General features: G+C 34.8%; 1 protein-coding gene across 1 annotated transcript in view; it reads right to left on the bottom strand.

Annotated features, from left to right (window-relative positions):
- Nucleotides 1-20,529, bottom strand: part of MARCHF5 (membrane associated ring-CH-type finger 5) — a 51,855-nt gene that overhangs the window by 9,065 nt on the left and 22,261 nt on the right. The window contains exon 3 of the mRNA XM_054572858.1: nt 2,263-2,393. Coding sequence (XP_054428833.1) covers nt 2,263-2,393 — 131 coding nt within the window. The remainder of the gene's footprint in view (nt 1-2,262; nt 2,394-20,529) is intronic.

Raw genomic sequence — 20,529 nt, 5'->3', positions numbered from 1 at the left:
CCGCAACCCAGGTATGTGTCCTGACTGGGAACTGAACCTGAGACCCTTTGGTTTGCAGGCTGGCATTCAATCCACTAAGCATAGTAGCTAGGGCCCATTTTTGGAATATTACATATACAGTCAGTCCTCACTTTCATGGTGTTGACAGGTTCTATAAGTGAAATGATAATAAAAGTAAAACTAGTCTTATCATAAGCTAATTGATATAAACAAGAGTTAAGTTTCTACACGATCTCATCAACATAAAACGATGCTGAAGGCAACATTATTTGAGGACCTGCTTTAACTTTCTTTTTCTTCCATACACTAATTTATATTAAAGAAAAGCAAGTGATATCATCTATAAACCTAGGTGTATTTATTAAGTTACTTAGGAAACGCTGAACCAATCTGGGTGCTGCTTTTGAGAACCACTACTTAAGGTAGAGGAGATGATAAGCTTGAAATAAGATGTGGAAGCCCTGGCCAATGTGGCTCAGTTGGTTGGTGCTTCTCTGTGCCAGAAGCGAAAGGTCGTGGGTTTAATTCCTGGTCAGGGCACATACTCAGGTGGCAGGTTCAAACTCTGGTCAGGGCAAGTACAAAAAGGTAACCAATAGGTGTCTCTCTCGCATCGATCTTTCTCTCTCCTTTCCTCTCTTTCTAAAGCAATGAAAGAATGTCCTCTGGTAAGGATTAAAAAAAAAAAAAAAAAAAAGATTGATAGAAGAGAATGAAGTTAGAGGAACCAATCAAGAGGCTCCTTTAACTGTCTAGGTTACAATGGGGGAGTGACAAGAAATCACAAGGTGAATGAAGACTGTGGAAAAGAAGTCATAAATGTAAGACATATCAAAATGAAAATTGCTTGGTCAATGGACTGCATACAGAGTTATGGAGTAGAAAGATAAAGGTAATCTACGAATATAGACTATAAATTGAGTAGATGAAAAAACAGAAGGAATAAAAAGTACAGATAAATTATAATGTGGAATAAATTTAGGTTTCAAATTGAGAAAGACAAGTTTGATTTCAATAATACTTTGGGTGAAGTCACAAGAGGTCATTTAAGGAGAAGGGTCAAACTGCTATTGTAAAACTAGATTTGAGGAAAGATTAGGTCAAAAGACACACATTAGAACACAAAAGCACAGCAACAAAAGCTGGAAATCTTTAAGGAACAGGTATATAAAGAGAGAAGAATCAAGGGCTTCGGACTGAATCTTAAAATTTAAGTCTCTTTAATCTTCATCAACAGTTATTGATTATAGCATTGTTTTGTAATAGCAAAATACTGGAAGTAACAAATTTTCTAATCAACAAGAGACTGGTTATAAATTGTAAGTCTGTACATAGACTACTATGCAAATTTCTGCACACTTACATGAAAAGATCTCCAAAATTCACCGTGAAAAAAGAGAAATGCAGCTCCTTCTTTCGGGTTTAAAAAAAAAAAGTGTGTGTGAACACACTGAGTTGGCCAAAAAGTCCATTACGTTTTTTCCATAAAATAAAAGACACGTTTTTCATTTTCACCAATAACTTTATTGATTTGGATATTTTGAGTATATCAGCTCTCTCCCAGTTTTGGCTTCTAGTGGTTAGAGGACAGGGGTGCTGCTAAACATCTTCCAATGCATAAGACAGCCCCCAAAGAGAATTATTTGGCCAAAATGTCAACAGTACCAAGAAAGTTCTCAAACCACTTTTGACATGTTCCATCAGTCACAGAACCTTCTCCATACTCTGCACAAATCTTTTTTTGCATTTCAGTTGCATTTTTACCTTTCTTGAAACAAAGCATAATGTGCTGAAAATGTTGCGTATTTTCTTCCATCTTCAATATAAAACAGCTGTACAAAAATGCACCAGTTTGTAAGTTTTTTTAAGAAACGCACACTGATATGACAACTGTCACAATACAACCTAACACAATTGTTTTGAATGATGTTAAAGACAACTAAGTGCTAGTAGGGCCATTGTATGGAAAAAAATAGACTTTTGGGGCAACCTGATATTTATTTTTTCTTGCACATGTACAAAGTAAATTTGGAAGAATATATATGAAATTAGTAATAGTGGCTACCTGGGGAGGTAAAAGGAACTTGGACAAATAAAGACCAGGAATAAGAAGATTTTTCACTAAATAGCTTTTTATATAGTATTTTTAGGTCATAAAAATGTTATTACTTGTCCAAAATAAATTTTAAAACTCCTAACGAAGTCTCCTTCACAGATCTTCACATCGAAAGCAATATAATTGAATAGCGTAAAATAGCGAACCTGCATCACTGTCACCGCTCCATAAGTCACAGCTGTCCAGTAGATAGAGCCAACCATTATCCCTGCTGCAGCAAATGGACAGGCTTTGGAGATCAGTCTATCTGCAAGATCCAAGACATATACAACTGGACCTATGAGACAAAGAAAATAAAGTTTTAACACAAGACAGATTTTTAAAAATGACTTATTCACTATTTTCCAAAGACCTAAAATATTTTAATGAGGTTGGTTGTTCTGATGCTTTAGAAATAACTGTTATAAATGTGATGGAACCCTAGATTTGAATAGGTTTAGAATTTCTCAGGCATTTGTATGAATAGCTAAGTTTTACTTCCTAAATTAAAAAAAAGCCTCTTTTTAAGTTTTTTTCTTTATCAGTAAACCTAAGATTAAAATCTCAAACACAGTCGTTTCTTATAAAAGAAATAGTTCTCTCACTTCTCTTAATCACATTGGCAACTACAGAATGAAATGGCCATTTCAGCTTGCCCTTCCCAAATAGTTCCTGGTCACGATTAAATTCTCTAGTACATGGTAAGAATATCACTTCTCTGATTTCACGCATTACTTCTTTGGAACAGTGCGTGGAAGTAACCAAGCCTATTTTCTTGCAGTTACACAAAGTCAATCTATTTCACTTTGATTTTCAATATGCCATAATTACTTGAGTATTATTCTCTAACAACCTTCTTTTAATGATCATAATACCAGTTTTTATGGCATTCCAACAGCTGTGTGAGCCAATTATGCTTCTATTATCAGGTGCTTAACTGTGAAATTTGGCTACTACCTTCCTCTGGAATTTATTTGGAATAGCTACATTTGGAAGTATTCTGATTAACTGCCATTTAGCCCAATAATATAATTTAGCTCCAGAATTTTCCACAACAGTGGAAGGGCCTAAAAACTGAATATCTAAGTATAATCAAAGGATTATGAAACCTTGATTTAATAATCATAATATTTGTTGAATGCTGCCAACATACAACCTATTACTTGAGAGATTTTCTAAGAAATGTACAAGTATTTTTACCTAACTTCTGGGGGCTTACAATCTATGGGAGGATGCTATACACAAATAATTTATTTTCATTGTACAAAAGAATTAACATAGCAATACAATGGTAGAATAAACATATGAGAAAAAGCATTCATCTACAGAACTTCTAATCAACACTTCCCCCTGATCGTTGGAGCCAGTGATATCACTAGCCTCTATATAAAGAGAGACCACATTGTGAAGTAGAAAGAACATTTGGAGAGACAGCAAACAACCAATTATTTAAATTTAGCATATTTACTTACTATTGTCAAATTTTAACTTATGTACCATTTAAAACTATGACAGGGTATCTTGTGAAACCATATAGATAAGTAAGCCTAGTTCAGTGCATACCAACCCTACATACTCTTAACAGCACTTCTTAAGTGTCTACATGATATTAGGCGCTGTGCCACAGGCATTACACGCAGTATTATTTAATCTCATAAAGTAGGGTTTAACCCTTAAAATATACACACTTGCCGGGTTGTTTGTAACCACCTCAGAAGGCACAGTAAGTCATTATAGTGAGTCACCAAAGATCCCTTAAATGCTGGTACTAAAATTTAAACAACAATTCAACTTTCGTATTCTCATAATTCTTTAATCAAAAAACTGAAGCCACATGAGAACAACTACAGACTCTTAAGGCGATTGTATTCATCTACCACATCCCAGCTTCTCTCCTACTCAAACCCACAGCTCCAGCCATTCTCTTCTACTCTTTGCTGGATGATTTCCAAACATGTTGTTATTTTTTGTCTTAAACTCTTTATTTGACCCCGGCTTTCATCTCATTTGGCCTATCAGCAACGTCTGAAAGATTTTTCCTCCTTCTTCCTACTATATAGTTCTTCATTGCATTTCCAGGATAGCACCATCTCTTGGTCTGCTTTCCACCACCCTAGCCACTAATTTTTCAGTCTCCTTTGCTGGTTCCTCTTCTTGATCTCAGCAAGGCCCACCCTGTCAACTTACACCTCACTATACTCCTTATTTGATTACTTGGCTCTAGTTTTCTTTTTCCCAAAGCATTTATCACCTAACATACTCTAATTTACTTATTAATTCTGTTTCCACATACTAGAACAGGGGTTGGAAACTATGGCCCATTGGTTAAATCCAACTAGCTGCCTGTTTTTGTAAATAAAGTTTTATTGGATCATGGCTATACACAAAGCCTAAAATACTTTTTTTTTTTTTTAAGTTAACAGGAAAAAGTTTGCCTACTCCTGAACTAGAACAAAAACTCCAAAAAGAAAATCTTTAGGTCTTGTTTTTTCATTATTCTGTACAGAGCCCAAGTTACAAGACTATTTCCTACCCAGCCAGAGTCAGAATTTATATGGAAAGAGGTATTTTACATGCTTCCAATGTACCTTCTTGCCCTCCTATTTTCAGCAGGGTACTTGGAACTATCTACTGATGGAATAAACCAAGTTAATTCCCAAAGAAATTAATTGATGAAAAATTAATTTGGACAAAAACAAACATCCTAAAACAAGTAACCCGTCACTACCACTTTTATCTATCATGAATTCGGAAAATCAAAGATGTTTGAATTATATTTCCTTTAAAGATTTCAGTAGGTTCTAACAAAATTAGCTCAATTTTCAATTTTCTTCCTGAATCACTGGGTGTGAATTGTTTTTGTACAAGCAAAAACAAAATCCTCACTCTTCATTTTGGCAATTTTATGCTCATCCTTTGTGTCATATATAAAAGATATGCTTGATTAAATGACAACACTGGTTGAATTTTGTGGTCCCTAATTCCAGTTTTTCTGACAAAATTCTGTCTAGGCTTTTGTCTTAAGTTTATTTTGTCTAAACCTCTCAATGCTCTTCCAGGTAGATTAGTCTGAGCTTAGTTTAAGAATTAAAAGGTTAAATGTCTAGTGGTAAATATACCATTAGAATAATAAAGCTGCCACCCTGAGAAGGTATTTCTGAGAACTAAAAGATTATCTACGTCAACTATTTGGTGAATAAGAACAATCACTTAAGTCCTCTGGATGACTCCCTGAATCATACCCCTGCTATTAGGAAGCTTATTGTGTGCTACTATCCCATGACTTGGTGTCATTAAAGGAAAATAGTAATAGCCACTAGATTCTTATCATCAGTTAACAGCACAAATAATTATGGGAAGTGAGGCAAGGCAAGGCTCTAGCCCTCAGTTCTAATGGGAAGGAAGGAGTATGGATAAATGCACCTTACAAGTTAAATATGTCAGGGCATAAAAAGTGTTCAATATTTTTAAAAGGCATTATTAAATTTTCAACGCCTCAGTGGGGGATTTGCCACTTATGTTTTTGAGAGTGTTTACACAATGGATGGCAATTTAAAGGAAATCTATTGTGAATTCTTTTGTACAAAAAAAAAAAAACAAACTTAAAAAAATAACTACATCCTAGTATTTTGGGTAAATTCAAATATTCACATTTCACATTTAAATGAAATCAAATAGTGAGCTGAGAACTACTGGGGAAACTCTTTGTCTGAGAACTACATGGGGAAAGCCCATGTCTCCTGAGAAAGATGTAATGAATTTTATCTGGCAGATACTGTGAATGTAGATTTGCTGCAGCTGTGATTTAAATTCAAGTCTATATGTATGAATATTGTTAAAAGCATATCTTGGAAGATAAGAAATTAATAAAATGAAAGGCAGGCAATACCTCGTATTCAACATCTGCTGGCACTGCTTACAATACTACCCAGAATTCCTAGGGCCTTTCTCAGACACAGAAAGGTATCCTCAAAAATACTGACCAATTCTTGAAAAACAATTTTGCTTGAAAAGTAGTTTCTGTAAGTGCTATAGTTTATAACACAGAACATAATGAGCATTTTTATCTACTTTATAAGATAACAAAAAGATTATAGCTCCCATGAACCCCAAGGTTTCTGTTAAGTGGCCAATGGTTTATGAAAGACAATTAACAAGCAAAAATATTGCTTCCAGAAGCTATTCAAGAGTCCATGTTTTGGAGTTTTCTTTGCACTGAACTATTTTTCCCTATACCCAACTCAAATGCCTACTTGTTAAGTCAAAACATCAACCCCACTTTCAGATTAAGAACCATCAAGAAATGCAAGTTTTGGAGGTCACCAAGAGTCCAACGATATACTTTTAAACTTCTCTTTTTGCTCCAACTTTTTTTTTTTGTTGCGTTCTGTTTCTGGAATGTACTGTCTCTGTTTTAATTAAATCTGTATGAAAACCTAACTAACCAATGAAACCTAACCTAACTTGGCTTAATTGCTCTTCCCCACCCTGTTCATGTCCCAAAAGGCTTCCTTTACATACTATCCCACGAAATGCACTTACCCCTTTGCTTGTGCATAATGTTAGTACTTTATGTTCTTGTTCAGTGTTTGTTCAGTTGTCTCAATATCCTTTATGTCTGGCCATGTCAGCATCATCTTAGATTGAAAACTCCCAGGGGGCAGGGGCCATGTCTGTTTAACTCGTTTTGTACAGTGCCTAGGACAGAACCATGTACAGATAGGTGCTTAAAAAAATGCTTTTTGATGACGATTGGCATCATTCTCAGGGACTCTCTAGGCTCTCAGCACATGGTACTTGGCAGTATATCAGGGCAACTTTGGCCTGTTCTACAGGGCATCAAAATATAATGGCTTAGGAACTAGCTGTAGCTCTCTCGCTCATTAATCTGTTAAAAAAACATTTTTTAAAAAGTATTAAGTACATGATCCCAAGTCAACAAATGTAAATTTTGTTGAGGACATGAAAAAATATCACAACAACCAATTCAATTAAAATTATTTGGGAATCCTGATGCGACAGTAAAGAGTTTTAACTCTTTCTCTGGCATTCAACACTTTTTAAACACTGGAGGTGACATCTAAGAGCCTCAGATAAGCTTATGTGAGTTTCATCTTTGTTCTACGTGGTTTAGTATACAATTATTATGTAAAAACAAATATCCTGCAAACTCAGGCTGTAAGTTACCCTGCCTAATAAGTTAATCATTAGACTGCAAACAGAGAAGAAAGGGTAGTTCTTGGACAATTTTTTAGATAACTAAACTAATAACCAAAACAACTTCCCCTTCCAAACCTTAAAGAATAAATGATAGAGTTTAGAGTACCATTTCTCCAGGTGTATGTATACAGCGTATCACAACAAACAGTAACTAAAGATCATCATAGTTTTTTATGATTAGTTTGTGCCAAGGAAAAACTTAAATTCATCCTAAGAATAGAATAGCCCATAGAGTATCTGTGGGCTATAAGGTCAACTACTAAGTACTTATTAAGCACCTATTGTACATATAACATTTTATTGTGCGTTAAAATAAAGGTACATAAAATTTAACACACTAGCCTCTGCCTCCAAGGAATCTACAATCTAGTTAGGGACTAATAATAAATATACATCAAACAACTGAAAAATTTTAAGGCAAAATTAATAAATGTGTAATAGTACAGTACTAACTATACAAACATTACCTTTTTTTTTTTAGATTTTATCTACCTATCTCTCTTACAGAGGGGAAGGCAGGGAGAAAAAAATCAGTGTGTGGTTGCCCATCACGTGACCCCCATCAGCCCGCCCCACCCCCACCACCCGCCCACAACCCAGGCACGCGTCCTAGACTGGGAATTGAATCTGCAGAGGCGGCACTCAATCCTTTGAGCCACACCAACCAGCGCTAGAACTGAACCTTAACCTACACTTGAGGTTGATCTGAAAATGTGGAATGCTAAAAGACCTTTTAACTAGCCAAAAGACTTTATTCACCTCTGGCTGGTATGGCTCTGTGGACTGAGCAATGGCCTGCCAAACAAGAGGTTGCTGGTTTGATTCCTGGACAGGACACATGCCTGGGTTGCAGGCCAGGTCCCCAGTTGGGGGCATGCAAGAGGCAACCAGTCAATGTTTCTCTCATCATTGATGTTTCTTTCCCCTCTTTCTCCTTTCCTCTCTACTCTCTAAAAATAAATAAAATCTTAAAAAAAGACTTTATTCAAAAGGGGTGGTGGTGGTGGTGGTGGTGGTGGTGGTGGTGGTGGTGGTGGTGGTGGTGGTGTGTGTGTTTATTTTAAAAGCTGGTATAGCAGTAAGGTGGGGGTTACTTGATAGAAACCTTGACCAGATCTTTCAAGAACATGACACAATAGGTAGGAAGTAAGTTTCTGATGAGAGATGCACGAAAGTGAAGAAGATATTTAGGAAAAACTAATCTTAAAACAGATTATTTAAAGTCAGAATAAACTAGAATAGAATCCACAAGATTTTGTATCCAAACTGAGTACAAAGAAAGAAAAAGCAGTATCAATCTAGAGAAGCTTAATATAAGAATTAGGAAAGGATCAAGAAACATTAAAACTTATTAGAAAATACAATGTATTGTCTGCTTCTTGTAGAAAACCATACCTAAGGTATTAAACTTTTTGACTTTCAACAAAGTTCAAACAAAGTGATGAAAGAAACACCAGCATCAATTGTCATTAGTATATAAAAAGAGATGGCAATATTAATTATGAACATTCATGTTTCTGTCCAGAAAGTATCCATGTATAAAATGAAAAAGACACCTTTATTGAAGACAGAAGATACAAGAAACATTGTACATAGGACAACACTTGATTCCCCTTCAAAGTAGACACCTTGGGACCTTACACCGTTCTACATCAGATGCCCTGTCGTATTTTCCTGAATTTCATCGAGGATCTGAAATCTCTGCACTTTTAAAGGTGATTTTAGTTTTGGGAAAAGCTCAAAGTCATGGGGTGCCAAATCTGGGCTTTAGGGGGGCTGAGTCACCTGGGTGATTTGATGTTCCACCAAAAAACTCTGTGTGAGACTTGACGCATGAGCAGGCGCGCTGTCATGATGAAGCTGCCAATCACCAGCTGCCCATTGTTGCAGCCTTCTGAACCATCAAAATGGTTTCTGTGGAGGGATGTTGAAGCTTAATAAAAAAATATGATGCAGATTCGTTGCTCTACTTGCTCAATCATTTTGAATGCAATAACTATAGTACATATGCTCACTCAAGTTGTCACTGTTCACACATGCGCTTTCCAGTCCATTCTCCTTGGCTGCCAGGTTACATCTGTGTTGCGCAAACCATTCCTGTTACATTAACAATGCCTGGACTTTTTCCAGACAGAGCTCATATGCGAAAAAATCATCAGTCATTTTCTTTAAACATACCTATTGTTTTCAAAGTTTCCATTATGATAATATAATTACTTTTATTAATTTAAAAACTCACTTTTTAGAGAACAAAGGGTTATTATAACATTCAGGTAAGCATAACCCCCAGGAAAGTCAACCTGATAATACTGTTTCATTTTCTTTTTCTCTTTTTATGAGAAGCTCATATTAGGTTCCTTAGAAGGCAACATAACAAGGTGGGTAAGAATTAGATAGGGCTGCTGTATGAATCTGGACAACCTGCTATCTCTGGACCTCAATTTCTGCCCCTGTTCAATGAAGATATCTGCCTCAGTTTTTGCAAAAATTAACATAAAGCACACAAAGCTCTTAATACAGTACATAGTGTTATGTAGTAACAATGTCAGCTATTCTTTCAAAAATGGCAAACTAAGTTAAGCATAATAGAACTCTACGATAGGAGTTATAATCTAAACCATGTTTGAGGAAAAATTTATTTATGGTATAAGTTTCTCATATAAAAATAAGACTTTCAGGAAATTCTTATGTAAGTAATAAAGGATAGATTCTTTTTGCTTAAATGTCTGGGTCAAGGAGGAGGAGGAAAATTCATGGAGCCAGAAAATCTGGGAATAAAGAGGGAGAAGAAAGATGCACCACTTACAGAATTTAGATCTATAATTGGTAATTACTTTTAAAAAATATTCTACAATTATGTTTTCTACCTCTAATTCAGCTATCTGTATTTACACATAGTATGCACCCAGAAAGTCTTACACTGTCAAAGATACTTCTTAAAATTAATCTACTTTTAAATCTTAGTGAACAAGAACAGAAGTGATCCAGTAATAAACACAAGAATCCTTATTTTGAAGGTATCCTAGTCATTTGCCTCATAAGAGGGTGTATATGAGGGCCAAAGAAGATCTAGTAAGATGTCTAACTACAAACTTTGACAGTGGAAGGGTACTCAAAGACTGAATCACTATGGAATAGGATTTTGGTTTTGAAATTTCTTTATTTTGACCATCCATAGGAACTGAGATCTAAAGCAAGGTAAAAAATAAATACTTCTGACAGCTTAGTTTAATTGAAGAAAGCACTTGAATTCTTAAGGTTGTATTTGTTTTTAAGTAGTGGCATAAGCCAACAATACATTTTATGGGAGCAGTCAGAAAAGTAACAGCTTGAATTCCTATAAGTAATAGAGGGCCATGTGGTTAGAGGAAAACAATGTAGACTACTCAGAGAGTAACATATATATTTGCATAGCTTAGAAAATATTAAAAATGTAAAATTCCCATAAAAATTTCATGAAGCCATGAAAGCGTTTTTTAAGTTTGGAAAAAGTACTTTTAATACTTACTTTATAATATCTTCTTCCAATCTACAACATTCTTATTTGTTTTACAACAGTTTAGCCACCTTACTCACAAAGAAATGTAATTGAAACCATGAGGTATCTTTCCTTACCTAACAGATTGGCTAAAATTTTAGTTTGTCAACACATTCTCTTGACAAAGTTGCATCAAATAGGCACACTCACCCACTGTAGGTAGCTATGCAAAAGGTATGGTGTCTATTAAGGCGAATCTGGCAATATCTAGCACAAGTGTATGTACAATTCACCGTTTGACACAGAAATCCCTTCTCAGTTCATCTTTGCATAAATATTCTAAGCTAATAAATGCCGAAAGAATTACAATGTATTTCTTCTGTACTACTTAATAAAATAATAGATCTAGAGGCAATGAATGAAAATTATCAATTTCTGCTAAAACCAGTAAAAGGAAGCTAATAAAGAACTTTACTGGATACTTCAAGCTCATGATACCTGTGTACACGTCATTCTTATCATAAAAAGAAAAATACACAATCCCCTCAATTTTATTGAGATACTAACATATAACATTTAAGTTTAAGGTGTACAATGTATTGATTCAATATACACATGTAATGAGAAATGATTACAATGAGGTTAGTAAACACTTCAATCCTCATATTACCACCATTTTTTGGTGATAACACTTAAGATTTAGCCTCAACTTTCATGGATATAACACAGTATTGTTAATTATAGTCACTGTACTGTATATTAGATTCCTCCTAGAGCTTATCCCTCTTCTATAGATTAAATGGTTGATTTTAGAGAGAGAAAAAGGATATTTGTTGTTTCACTTATTGATGCATCCACTGGATAATTCTTGTATGTACCCTGCCCAGGAATCAAATTTACAACCTTGGTGTATGGGACAGCACTCTAACCAAATGAACTACTCAGCCAGGGAAGACCTTATTCATCTTTTAGACGGAAACTTGTACCCTTTGACCAACATCTCCTAATATTCTCCACTCCCGGGCAATCACCATTCTACTATTTCTATGAGTTTGGCTATTTTAGATTCTACATAAATGAGAACATATAGTATTTGTCTTTCTCTGTGCCTTAGCAGAATGTCCTTAAGATCCACCCATGTTGTTGCAAAAGGCAGGATTTGCTTATTTTAAAAAAAAACTTTAGTGTAATTAATTTTTCTGTGTGTGTGTGTGTGTGTGTGTGTGTGTGTGTGTGTATGTTGCATTTTGTTTACCCATTCATCCATCAATGGACACCTAGGTTGTTTTCACATCTTGGCTATTGTTAATGATGCTGTGGTGAACATGGGGGTGCAGGTATCTCTTTGAGATAGTGATTTGATTTTTTTTGGATATGTACCCAGAAGTGTGACTGCTGGATCATATAATAGTTCCATTTTTAATTTTATGAGGAATCTCTATACTGTTTTTTTCATAATGGTCATACTGATTTACATACCCACAAACATTGCAGAAGCCTCGCCAATGCTTATTGTCTTGTCCTTTTTGTAAGAGCCATTCTAACAGGTGTGAGGTGGTATTTAATTGTGGTTTTGACCTCATTTTCCTGATGATCAGTGATGTTGAGCATCTTTTCATGCATTGGTTGGCCATCTGTATGCCTTCTTTGGGAAAAAATGTATGTTCAAGTCCTTTGTCCATTTTTAAATCAGATTTTTTTTTTTTTTTTGCTATTACAATACATGAGTTCTTTAGAAGGTCTGCACACTTTCATATTCCATAGGTTTTTTCATTTTGCTGATTGTTTCTTTTGCTGTGTAGAAGTGTGTGTTTGAAGTAGTCCCACTTGTTTATTGTTGCTTTTGTTGCCTGTGTTTTTCGTGTATATCCAAACACTCATTATTACCAAGACCAATGTCAAGGAGTTTTCCCCTATTTTTTTTCCTAGAAGTTTTACAGTTTCAGATCTTAAATTTAAGTCTTTAATCCATTTTAGTTTTTTCTGAGTGGTATAAGATAGAGTTTCAATTTCATTCTTTTCCATGTGAATATCCAGTTTTCCTCAATACTATTTATTGAAGAGACTATTCTTTCTTCACTGAGTATTCTTGGCTCCACTCTAAAATATTAGTTGAGTGTATATGCATTCTGGGCTCTTTATACCGCTCTATTGGCCCATATATGTTTTTATGCCAGTACCATATTGTTTTGATTGCTAAAGCTTTGTAATATAGTTTCATAGTTTGAAGTCAGAAGGTGTGATGCCTCCAACTTTGTTCTTCCTCAAGATTGCTTGGGCTACTAGAGGTTGGTTGTGGTTCCATAAAAATTTTAGGATTATTGTTTCTACTTCTGTGAAAAAAGCCATTGGAATTTTGACAGGGGTTGCACTGAATCTATAAGATGGCTTTGGGTAGAACAAACATTTTAATAATATTAATTTTTCTAATCCATGAGCATAAGATATCTTTCCATTTTTTTTCCTTGATTTCATGCATCAATGTCTTGTAATTCTTAGTTTTATTCCTAAACATTATTGTTGATATTATAAATGACCTGGTTTTATTTTTTCAGATAGTTTGTTCTACAGTATAGAAACACAACTGATTTTTGTACATTGATTTTTATATCCTGCAACTTTACTAAGTTTATTAGTTCTAACAGGTTTTTTTCTTTAAAAAATGTAGTCTTTAGGGCTTTCTATATATAAGATATCATCTGCAAACATATACAATTTTCCTTCTTCCTCTCTGACTTGGATGCCTTTTATATCTTTTTCTTACCTAAATGCTCTGGCTAGGACTTCCAGTATTGTGTTGAATAGGAGTGGTGAAAATGGATGCTCTTATCTTGATCTTTGTGGGGAAGCTTTTGACCTTTCACTGCTGAGTATGAAGTTAGCCATGGATTTGTCATATATGGCCATTATTATGTTGAAGTGTACTTTTATACCCAATTTTTTGCTTTTACTGCATTTATTAAGATGAGCATGTAGCTTTCAGTTTTCATTCTATTAACGTGATATATCACATTGACTGATTTGCAGGTGTTAAACATCCTTGCATCCCAGAGATTAAACTTCCCTTGACCATGATGTACGATCCTTTTAATGTGCTGTTGAATTTGGTTTGCTGGTATTTTGATGAGAATTTGCCATCTATATTCATCAGGGATGTTGGCTTGTAGTTTTCTTGCAGTGTCCTTATCTGGCTTTGGTATTAGGGTAATGCTGAACTTATAAAATAAATTTGGCAGTATTCTCTTCAATTTTTTGAAGAGTTTGAGGATTGGCATTTATTCTTTCTTAAAAGTTTGGTAGAATTCACCAGTGAAACCATGTGCTCCAGGGCTTTTCATTGCTGGGAGGTTAATGATCTCCTTACTTGTTATTGGTCTGTTCACATGATTTAATTTTGGTAGGTTTTATGTTTCCAAAAATTTATCCTTTACTTCTAGGTTATTCAATTTATTGTTGGATAATTGTTCATAAATGTCTCTTATGGTCCTTTGTATTTCTGAGGTGTCAGTTGTATTATCTCCTCTTTGAATGACAAATATACATTACATAGCTCATGTTGTGATGTAATAAGAAATACTCAGAACCATTTATGAAATATCCTTGCAAAAACAAAACAAAACAAAAACCTGATTCATAACCTCATCGAGGAGACCTGGTCAACAGTTTGTAAGAGAGCACAGAGCAACATATTCCTTTAGTATTCTTGGCAGTGTGAGTAATAATAAAATCCAGAAAATGAGATATTATATGATGACAAATGATCTTTCTCCAATCAAAAAATTACAAGGATAAAGCCAAAATACTGATTTGTTTTGTTTTTTTCCCTACAAGTCATATTAGGTTTCAGTCCCTACAAATTGGACCCTGAGACTTTTAGATGGGTAAGCTAGGAAAAAAAAAAATCCACATGACAATAAAATGAGGCAACAAAGAAAACTGTCCTATTGTCAAGAAGAAAAGAATGACAAGGAGGATAGTTTCTCGTAAGAATTTTAACCATAGTCAACTAGCAGGCAGATTTCAGGTTAGAAATCTGTCTATGCTATGGGAGAAAGCCCAGAGATTAAAGCAAGTACAGACTGGTTGCATCCCTGCAGATCCTTTTTGGGATTTTTCGTCGTCAGGATATCCACAGCCTATAAATATGAACATGATTCCCACACTTAAGGGAAATAAAGCACCAGAAGCCAAGAGGCAAAAGAAAAACAACGAATTTAGGCTACCAAAGACTTTAAATACCAATCTGATCATAAAAACTATGTAATAAAATACAAGATAATTTATAAATAAACAAGAAGCAAGAGAGTATGAAAAATGACCAGGCACATTTAAAAAACAATTGGAACTGAAAGATAAGCAAAAAAAACCAACAAAGAACACCTCTTAAACTACAGATCAACACTGCTGAATAAAGAATGAGAACTAGGTAACAGTTAAGAAGAAATTATAATGCTGAAGCAGAGAGAGATAAAGTGATGAAAAACATAAAAGTAAAAAGACATGAAAGATAAAATGAAAATGTCTAACATAATTCTAATCATGGTTACAGAAGATAAGAATGGAAAGAATGAGGGAGGAGCATTATCTAAAGAGATCAAAGCTATGAGTTTTCAAGGATAGACACTTAAATAGGAAAATAAAGTATAAAACTTAAAAAAAGTAGAACAAATAGAATGTACAAAATTTGACAGTAATTACCCAACTATATCAACACCACAATGAATTAAAAAAAAAACAAACACTAAGAAGAGCCGAAAAATAAAAGGATAAGAAAAGTTGAACAGGGAAAATTCAACAGTAACATTAAAACTAGTATATAAGGGGGGAAAAAAAAGTAACTTTATAGTGGAGAAGTCTGACAAATACGACCTTAGCGAGATGATCAAGAAGAGTATCACCAGTGATAAGTAATGTGCCCTTGATGTGATACGATGAAAACCGTACTTTACCTCAGTGGTCTTGCTCCCCCTCAAACTCCTGACCCTGAGATAAGGGGAAAAACATCAGACAAATTTCAACTGAGGGACACTCTACAAAACATCTGACCTGTATTCCTCAAAACTCTCAAGGTCATCAAAAACAAGGAAAGTCTGAGGAACTGTTACAGCCAAGACGAGCTTGAGAAAACATAATTAAATATATTCGGGCTAAGTATCCTGTAATAAAGACATAAGGAAAAAAAATTTTTATATCTGAATAATGTATGGATTTTATTTAATAATAATTATTAGTATTTGTTCATTAATTATAACAAATGTACCATACTAATATAAGATGTTAATAATAGAGGAAACTGGATGTGGAATATGCAGGTGCTCTCTATACTATTTTTGTAATTTTTTCTATAAATCAAAAATTGTCCTAAAATAACAATGTAAAGAAAAAGCTGGTGTAGCTATATTATTACATCTGTTCTATATGATCTATACAACTTGTATACAACTTCTATACAACTTGTATAGATCATATAGAACAGATGTAATAATATGGATAGAATAGTCATTAATGATAAAAGTTGAACTTGCCAGGCTAATTTATTTCTAAAATTGAGGGATAGGTAAATGGGTGATAGTTTATTAGTCTTTATTCCTCATATGGAGATATATATTCTTTTTCAACCAATGAAATATTTCAAAATGGAACAGAAATAAAGTACCTGAGTGAACATTCTGCTGCGCTTTGATCAATGCTAAGGCAGCAGATAGGCAATGGAAAAGCAGGCACTCCAATACACTGTTGGGAAGATTAAATAGGTATAATCTCTACAAAAGCCAATGTGACAATCTCTATTAGTGTTACAAATGCATACATCCTTTAACCCAGCAATTCTACTCTAGTCATTTATCTTATGGATATATTTGCAAAGTTGCATAAAATTATTTTACATAGTGGCTTGTGATAGGGCTGTTTATACTAGAAAAAAGGGCATAAAAAGAAATTAAAAGAATTGAGTGGTATTTCTATAATAAATTCCTTTCAACTCATCTATCTCATCTACTTACTTCTGTAAACAAAGCATTCAACACCTGCAGAAACAAAATAAAGAAACTGAACTGAAAAGAAGAACAGACTAAATGTCAACAGGAAAGTTGTTATATAAATATCCATATGTTTATGTAAGCAAAGAAGAAAAAAAGAAAGCTCTTTATATACTAATATAAATGGTATCTATCATATATTGCTAAGAGAAAAAAAAAACCAAATATGGAACAGGATTTATAGTATTCTAGTCTAGAATACATTAACACATAACCTAATCGTGCTCAACGTTCTGTTTGCCTTTCCTGGTTTACTCCTCATTTTTTCCCACTCTGCTTTGTGTACTGGGAGGCTTAACAAACAAATGCATCTTCCAGGAAACCGTGCCCTCCTCTAGTTTCTGATGTTTTCTAACAATGAGTGGAATGTCTAGAAAATCAGAGGGTGGTAACAAGTGTTAAAGGAATTTTTGCCCTGGCTCCCTCACTGCAGGTAGTTTGCATTTCTCTAAAGCTTACAGGTCCTGTTAAATAAGCTTTTGCTCTCTGCTCTCTCGTCAAGTTCTGTCAACAGCCTCCCTCCCCTATACTTTCAGGCCTAGGAGTAGAAATGGTTTCCCTTAATTGCTGATCCCTGGCTATTTCCCTGTCCCTTTGTTTGTTCCTTTAACTCCACCCTAATGTTTGTAGATTCTCTCTCCTCCTCTCTCCTCTCTCTCTCTGTAGAGAGAAGGGAAGAGAGACAGAGGGAGACAGTAAGGGAGAGAATGAAGGAGGGAAGGAGGGGAGTAGAGAAAGAAGAGAGAAGAGAAACACTAGAATGAAACACCAGAGACTGCAACAAAAAAGTACTTGGCATCATGTCTGGGAGACATGATGACATGATAAAAAGACTTATCTTTGAATTTTAGAGGGAAAATACATAAAGTAAACTTAAACATTTAAAAGAGTTAAAGAAAATAATGTGCCCTGGCTGGTGTGACTCAGTGGATTGAGCACCAGCCTGTGAACCCAGAGGTCGCTGGTTCGATTCCCAGTCAGGGCACATGCCTGTGGTGCAGGCCAGGTCCCCAGCTTGGAGTGTGAGAGAGGCAACCAGTTGATGTATTGCTTGTGCATCAATGTTCCTCTCCATCTTTTTCTCCCGCTTCCCATCTCTAAAAATAAATAAAATCTTTTTTAAAAACCTTAAAAAAGAAAGAAAATATTGCTTATGATACTGTAGTTGTTGCATCTTTTTTTTCATGTATTTGTTATTCCTTTCCATTTCCAGCAGGACCAATATCAAGACAAAGAAAAAAGAGAATAGACCACACATGTTATTCATTAATATTATCTCAAATATTTTGAAATTAACATTATCTCTATTTGCTCTTATGGTACCTAAAACTACTTCTTAACCATGTGTGGCCTGGTAGCTGTCTCACTCAGTTATAGTGACAAGAAACTTAGCAATTTAAAATCCTGGCTCCTTTACTTACTTGCTAGAAGCCCACGGGCTTCCATTAAATAAATTTTTTACTCTGTTTTCTTATTTGTAAAATGACAGTATCTAGTATATTCTTGTTTATTAGAGGGTTAAATAAAATATAGGCAAAGTGACCAACACAGTGACTGACAAACAGTAGGGGACTGCTGGCAAATAATAGATATTGATATCAGTGTTAATATTAATTAAATTGTAACATAAAATTGTAACAACTCTTAATTTTACTTGCTAGATTGTCTGAGAGGTTTCTCCTAGGAATCATCCCTCATTATCCCCACTGAATAGCTTTCCCTTCTAAGCTTCACATTTCACTTAACATTTTACAATCACTTTTTGACAGTGATTGTTACTTTCAACTCTATACATAAGTTTAAATTGATGTTTAGTTGATAACAACAACAAAAAAAACCCAAATAAGAATGAACTGTGATAAAAATTTCACTAGAAAGTAACTTAACAATTTACTACTAAATTATTAAGACTAGAGAGGGAATGCCTACACTTAATTTAGTAGACAAAGGCTGTTTTATAATGCTAAAAGGGACAATCCATCAGGAACACAGAACAATTAGGAACATATATGCACCTAACAACAGAGCCCAAAATATATTAACTGAAAATAGAAAGTATTGGAGAAATAGATAATTCAACAATAGCTGAAGACTTCAATATTCTACTTTCCATGAAAGATTGGTAAAAGATCTATGAGGAAATAGAGAACCTGAAAGTACTATGAACCAACTAGATAGTTATAAAACACTCCCTTCAATAACAAAATGCACCTTCTTCTCAAGTGCACATGAAACATTTGCCAGGATAAACCACGTTAGACCATAAAACAAGCCTTAATACATTTAAAAGGACAGAAGCCCAATATGTTCTCTGATCACAGTGGAATGAAATTAGAAATCAATAACAGAAGGACATTTGGGACTTTAAAAATCATGTGAAAAATCAAACAACCAACTCCCGAATAACTGACAGGTCAAAAAAGAAATCTAAGCAGTATTTAGAAATTCATAGCTGTAAATGACTACATTAAAAAAGAAGATCAAGAAAATGAGAAGACAAACTATAGACTGGAGGAAATATTTGCAAAAGATATACCTGATAAAAGACTGTTATACAAAATACACGAAGAACATTTAAAACTCAACAACAAGAAAATAAACAATCTGATTTTAATAATAATCAAAAGACTTAACAGACACCTTCACCAAAGAAGATAGAAGACATTATCACTTAACATCTAAAATCCAAAATATCGACACCACCAAATGCTGACAAAGATATAAAGCAACCAGAACTCATTGCTGGTGGGAATGCAAAATGTACAGTCACTCTGAAAGACAGTTTGGCAGTTTCTTACAAAAATAAACAGAAGGGAAACCAAAAAAAATTGGAATTACTTCTGGATGGTGGGGTCCTTGTAGTACAGGCTTCCCCAGCTAGGTGAGTGTTCCAGCAACCCATTTGCATCAATGTACCAGCTAGCATTGTTGAGAGTCTGCATTTGGCTTCACTGAATTTTTCTGAAAACTTTTTCAACGCTTTTGCCCATTTCATCATGATGGGTAATTATGAGCACAGTTACACACACTGCCTGTGAGTGTTTGGCAGTTTTTGACCTCCCCTCACCAAACCACCACTGAAAGAAAGTGGGGGGGGGGGGGCGGGAATCAAGAGCTCTGCCCTCAAGACCTTCACCTGAATCAGCTGCTTAGCTAAAAAAAAAAAGTTACTACCTGGTGTTAAACGTTATGGAAATGCTTTATTTTTAATGGAAGACAAACTTTTTCAGCTGGTAATCCCTTCATGTTTAAAAGTAATGCTCCTAGCCCTGGCTCGTGTACCTCTGTGGATTGAGTGTTGGCCTGCAAAAGGTCACTGGTTCGATTCTCAGGGCACACACTTGGGTGGTGGGCCGGGTCCCCACTTAAGGGCATGAGAGAAGCAACCAACTGATGTATCCCTTGCACACTGATATTTCTCTCCCTCTCTTCTCTGCCCCCTACCCCTGCAAGAATAAACAAATAAAATCTTAAAAAAAAAAAAGTAATGATCCTTAAACTTAATGTGCACATAAATTATCTGATGATCTCATGAAAATGCAAATTTTGAATTGAAACTAGGGATGGGTGCAGGAAGGGGCTAAGGTTCTTCATTCGTAACAGTGCTTAGATGATTCCAATGTTGCTGGTCCTCAGATTACACTTTGTGTCATTTTTAAGTATGTAGTTGCATATATACAATTGCCCAGAGAAAGCAA

This window comes from Pteronotus mesoamericanus, unplaced genomic scaffold (genome assembly GCF_021234165.1).
Source record: "Pteronotus mesoamericanus isolate MK-2021 breed Mesoamerican mustached bat unplaced genomic scaffold, CSHL_Meso_final contig_24, whole genome shotgun sequence".
NCBI classification, from domain to species: domain Eukaryota; kingdom Metazoa; phylum Chordata; class Mammalia; order Chiroptera; family Mormoopidae; genus Pteronotus; species Pteronotus mesoamericanus.
The sequence above is the reverse complement of the archived record's forward strand: the minus strand, read 5'-3'. Positions and strand labels throughout refer to the sequence as shown.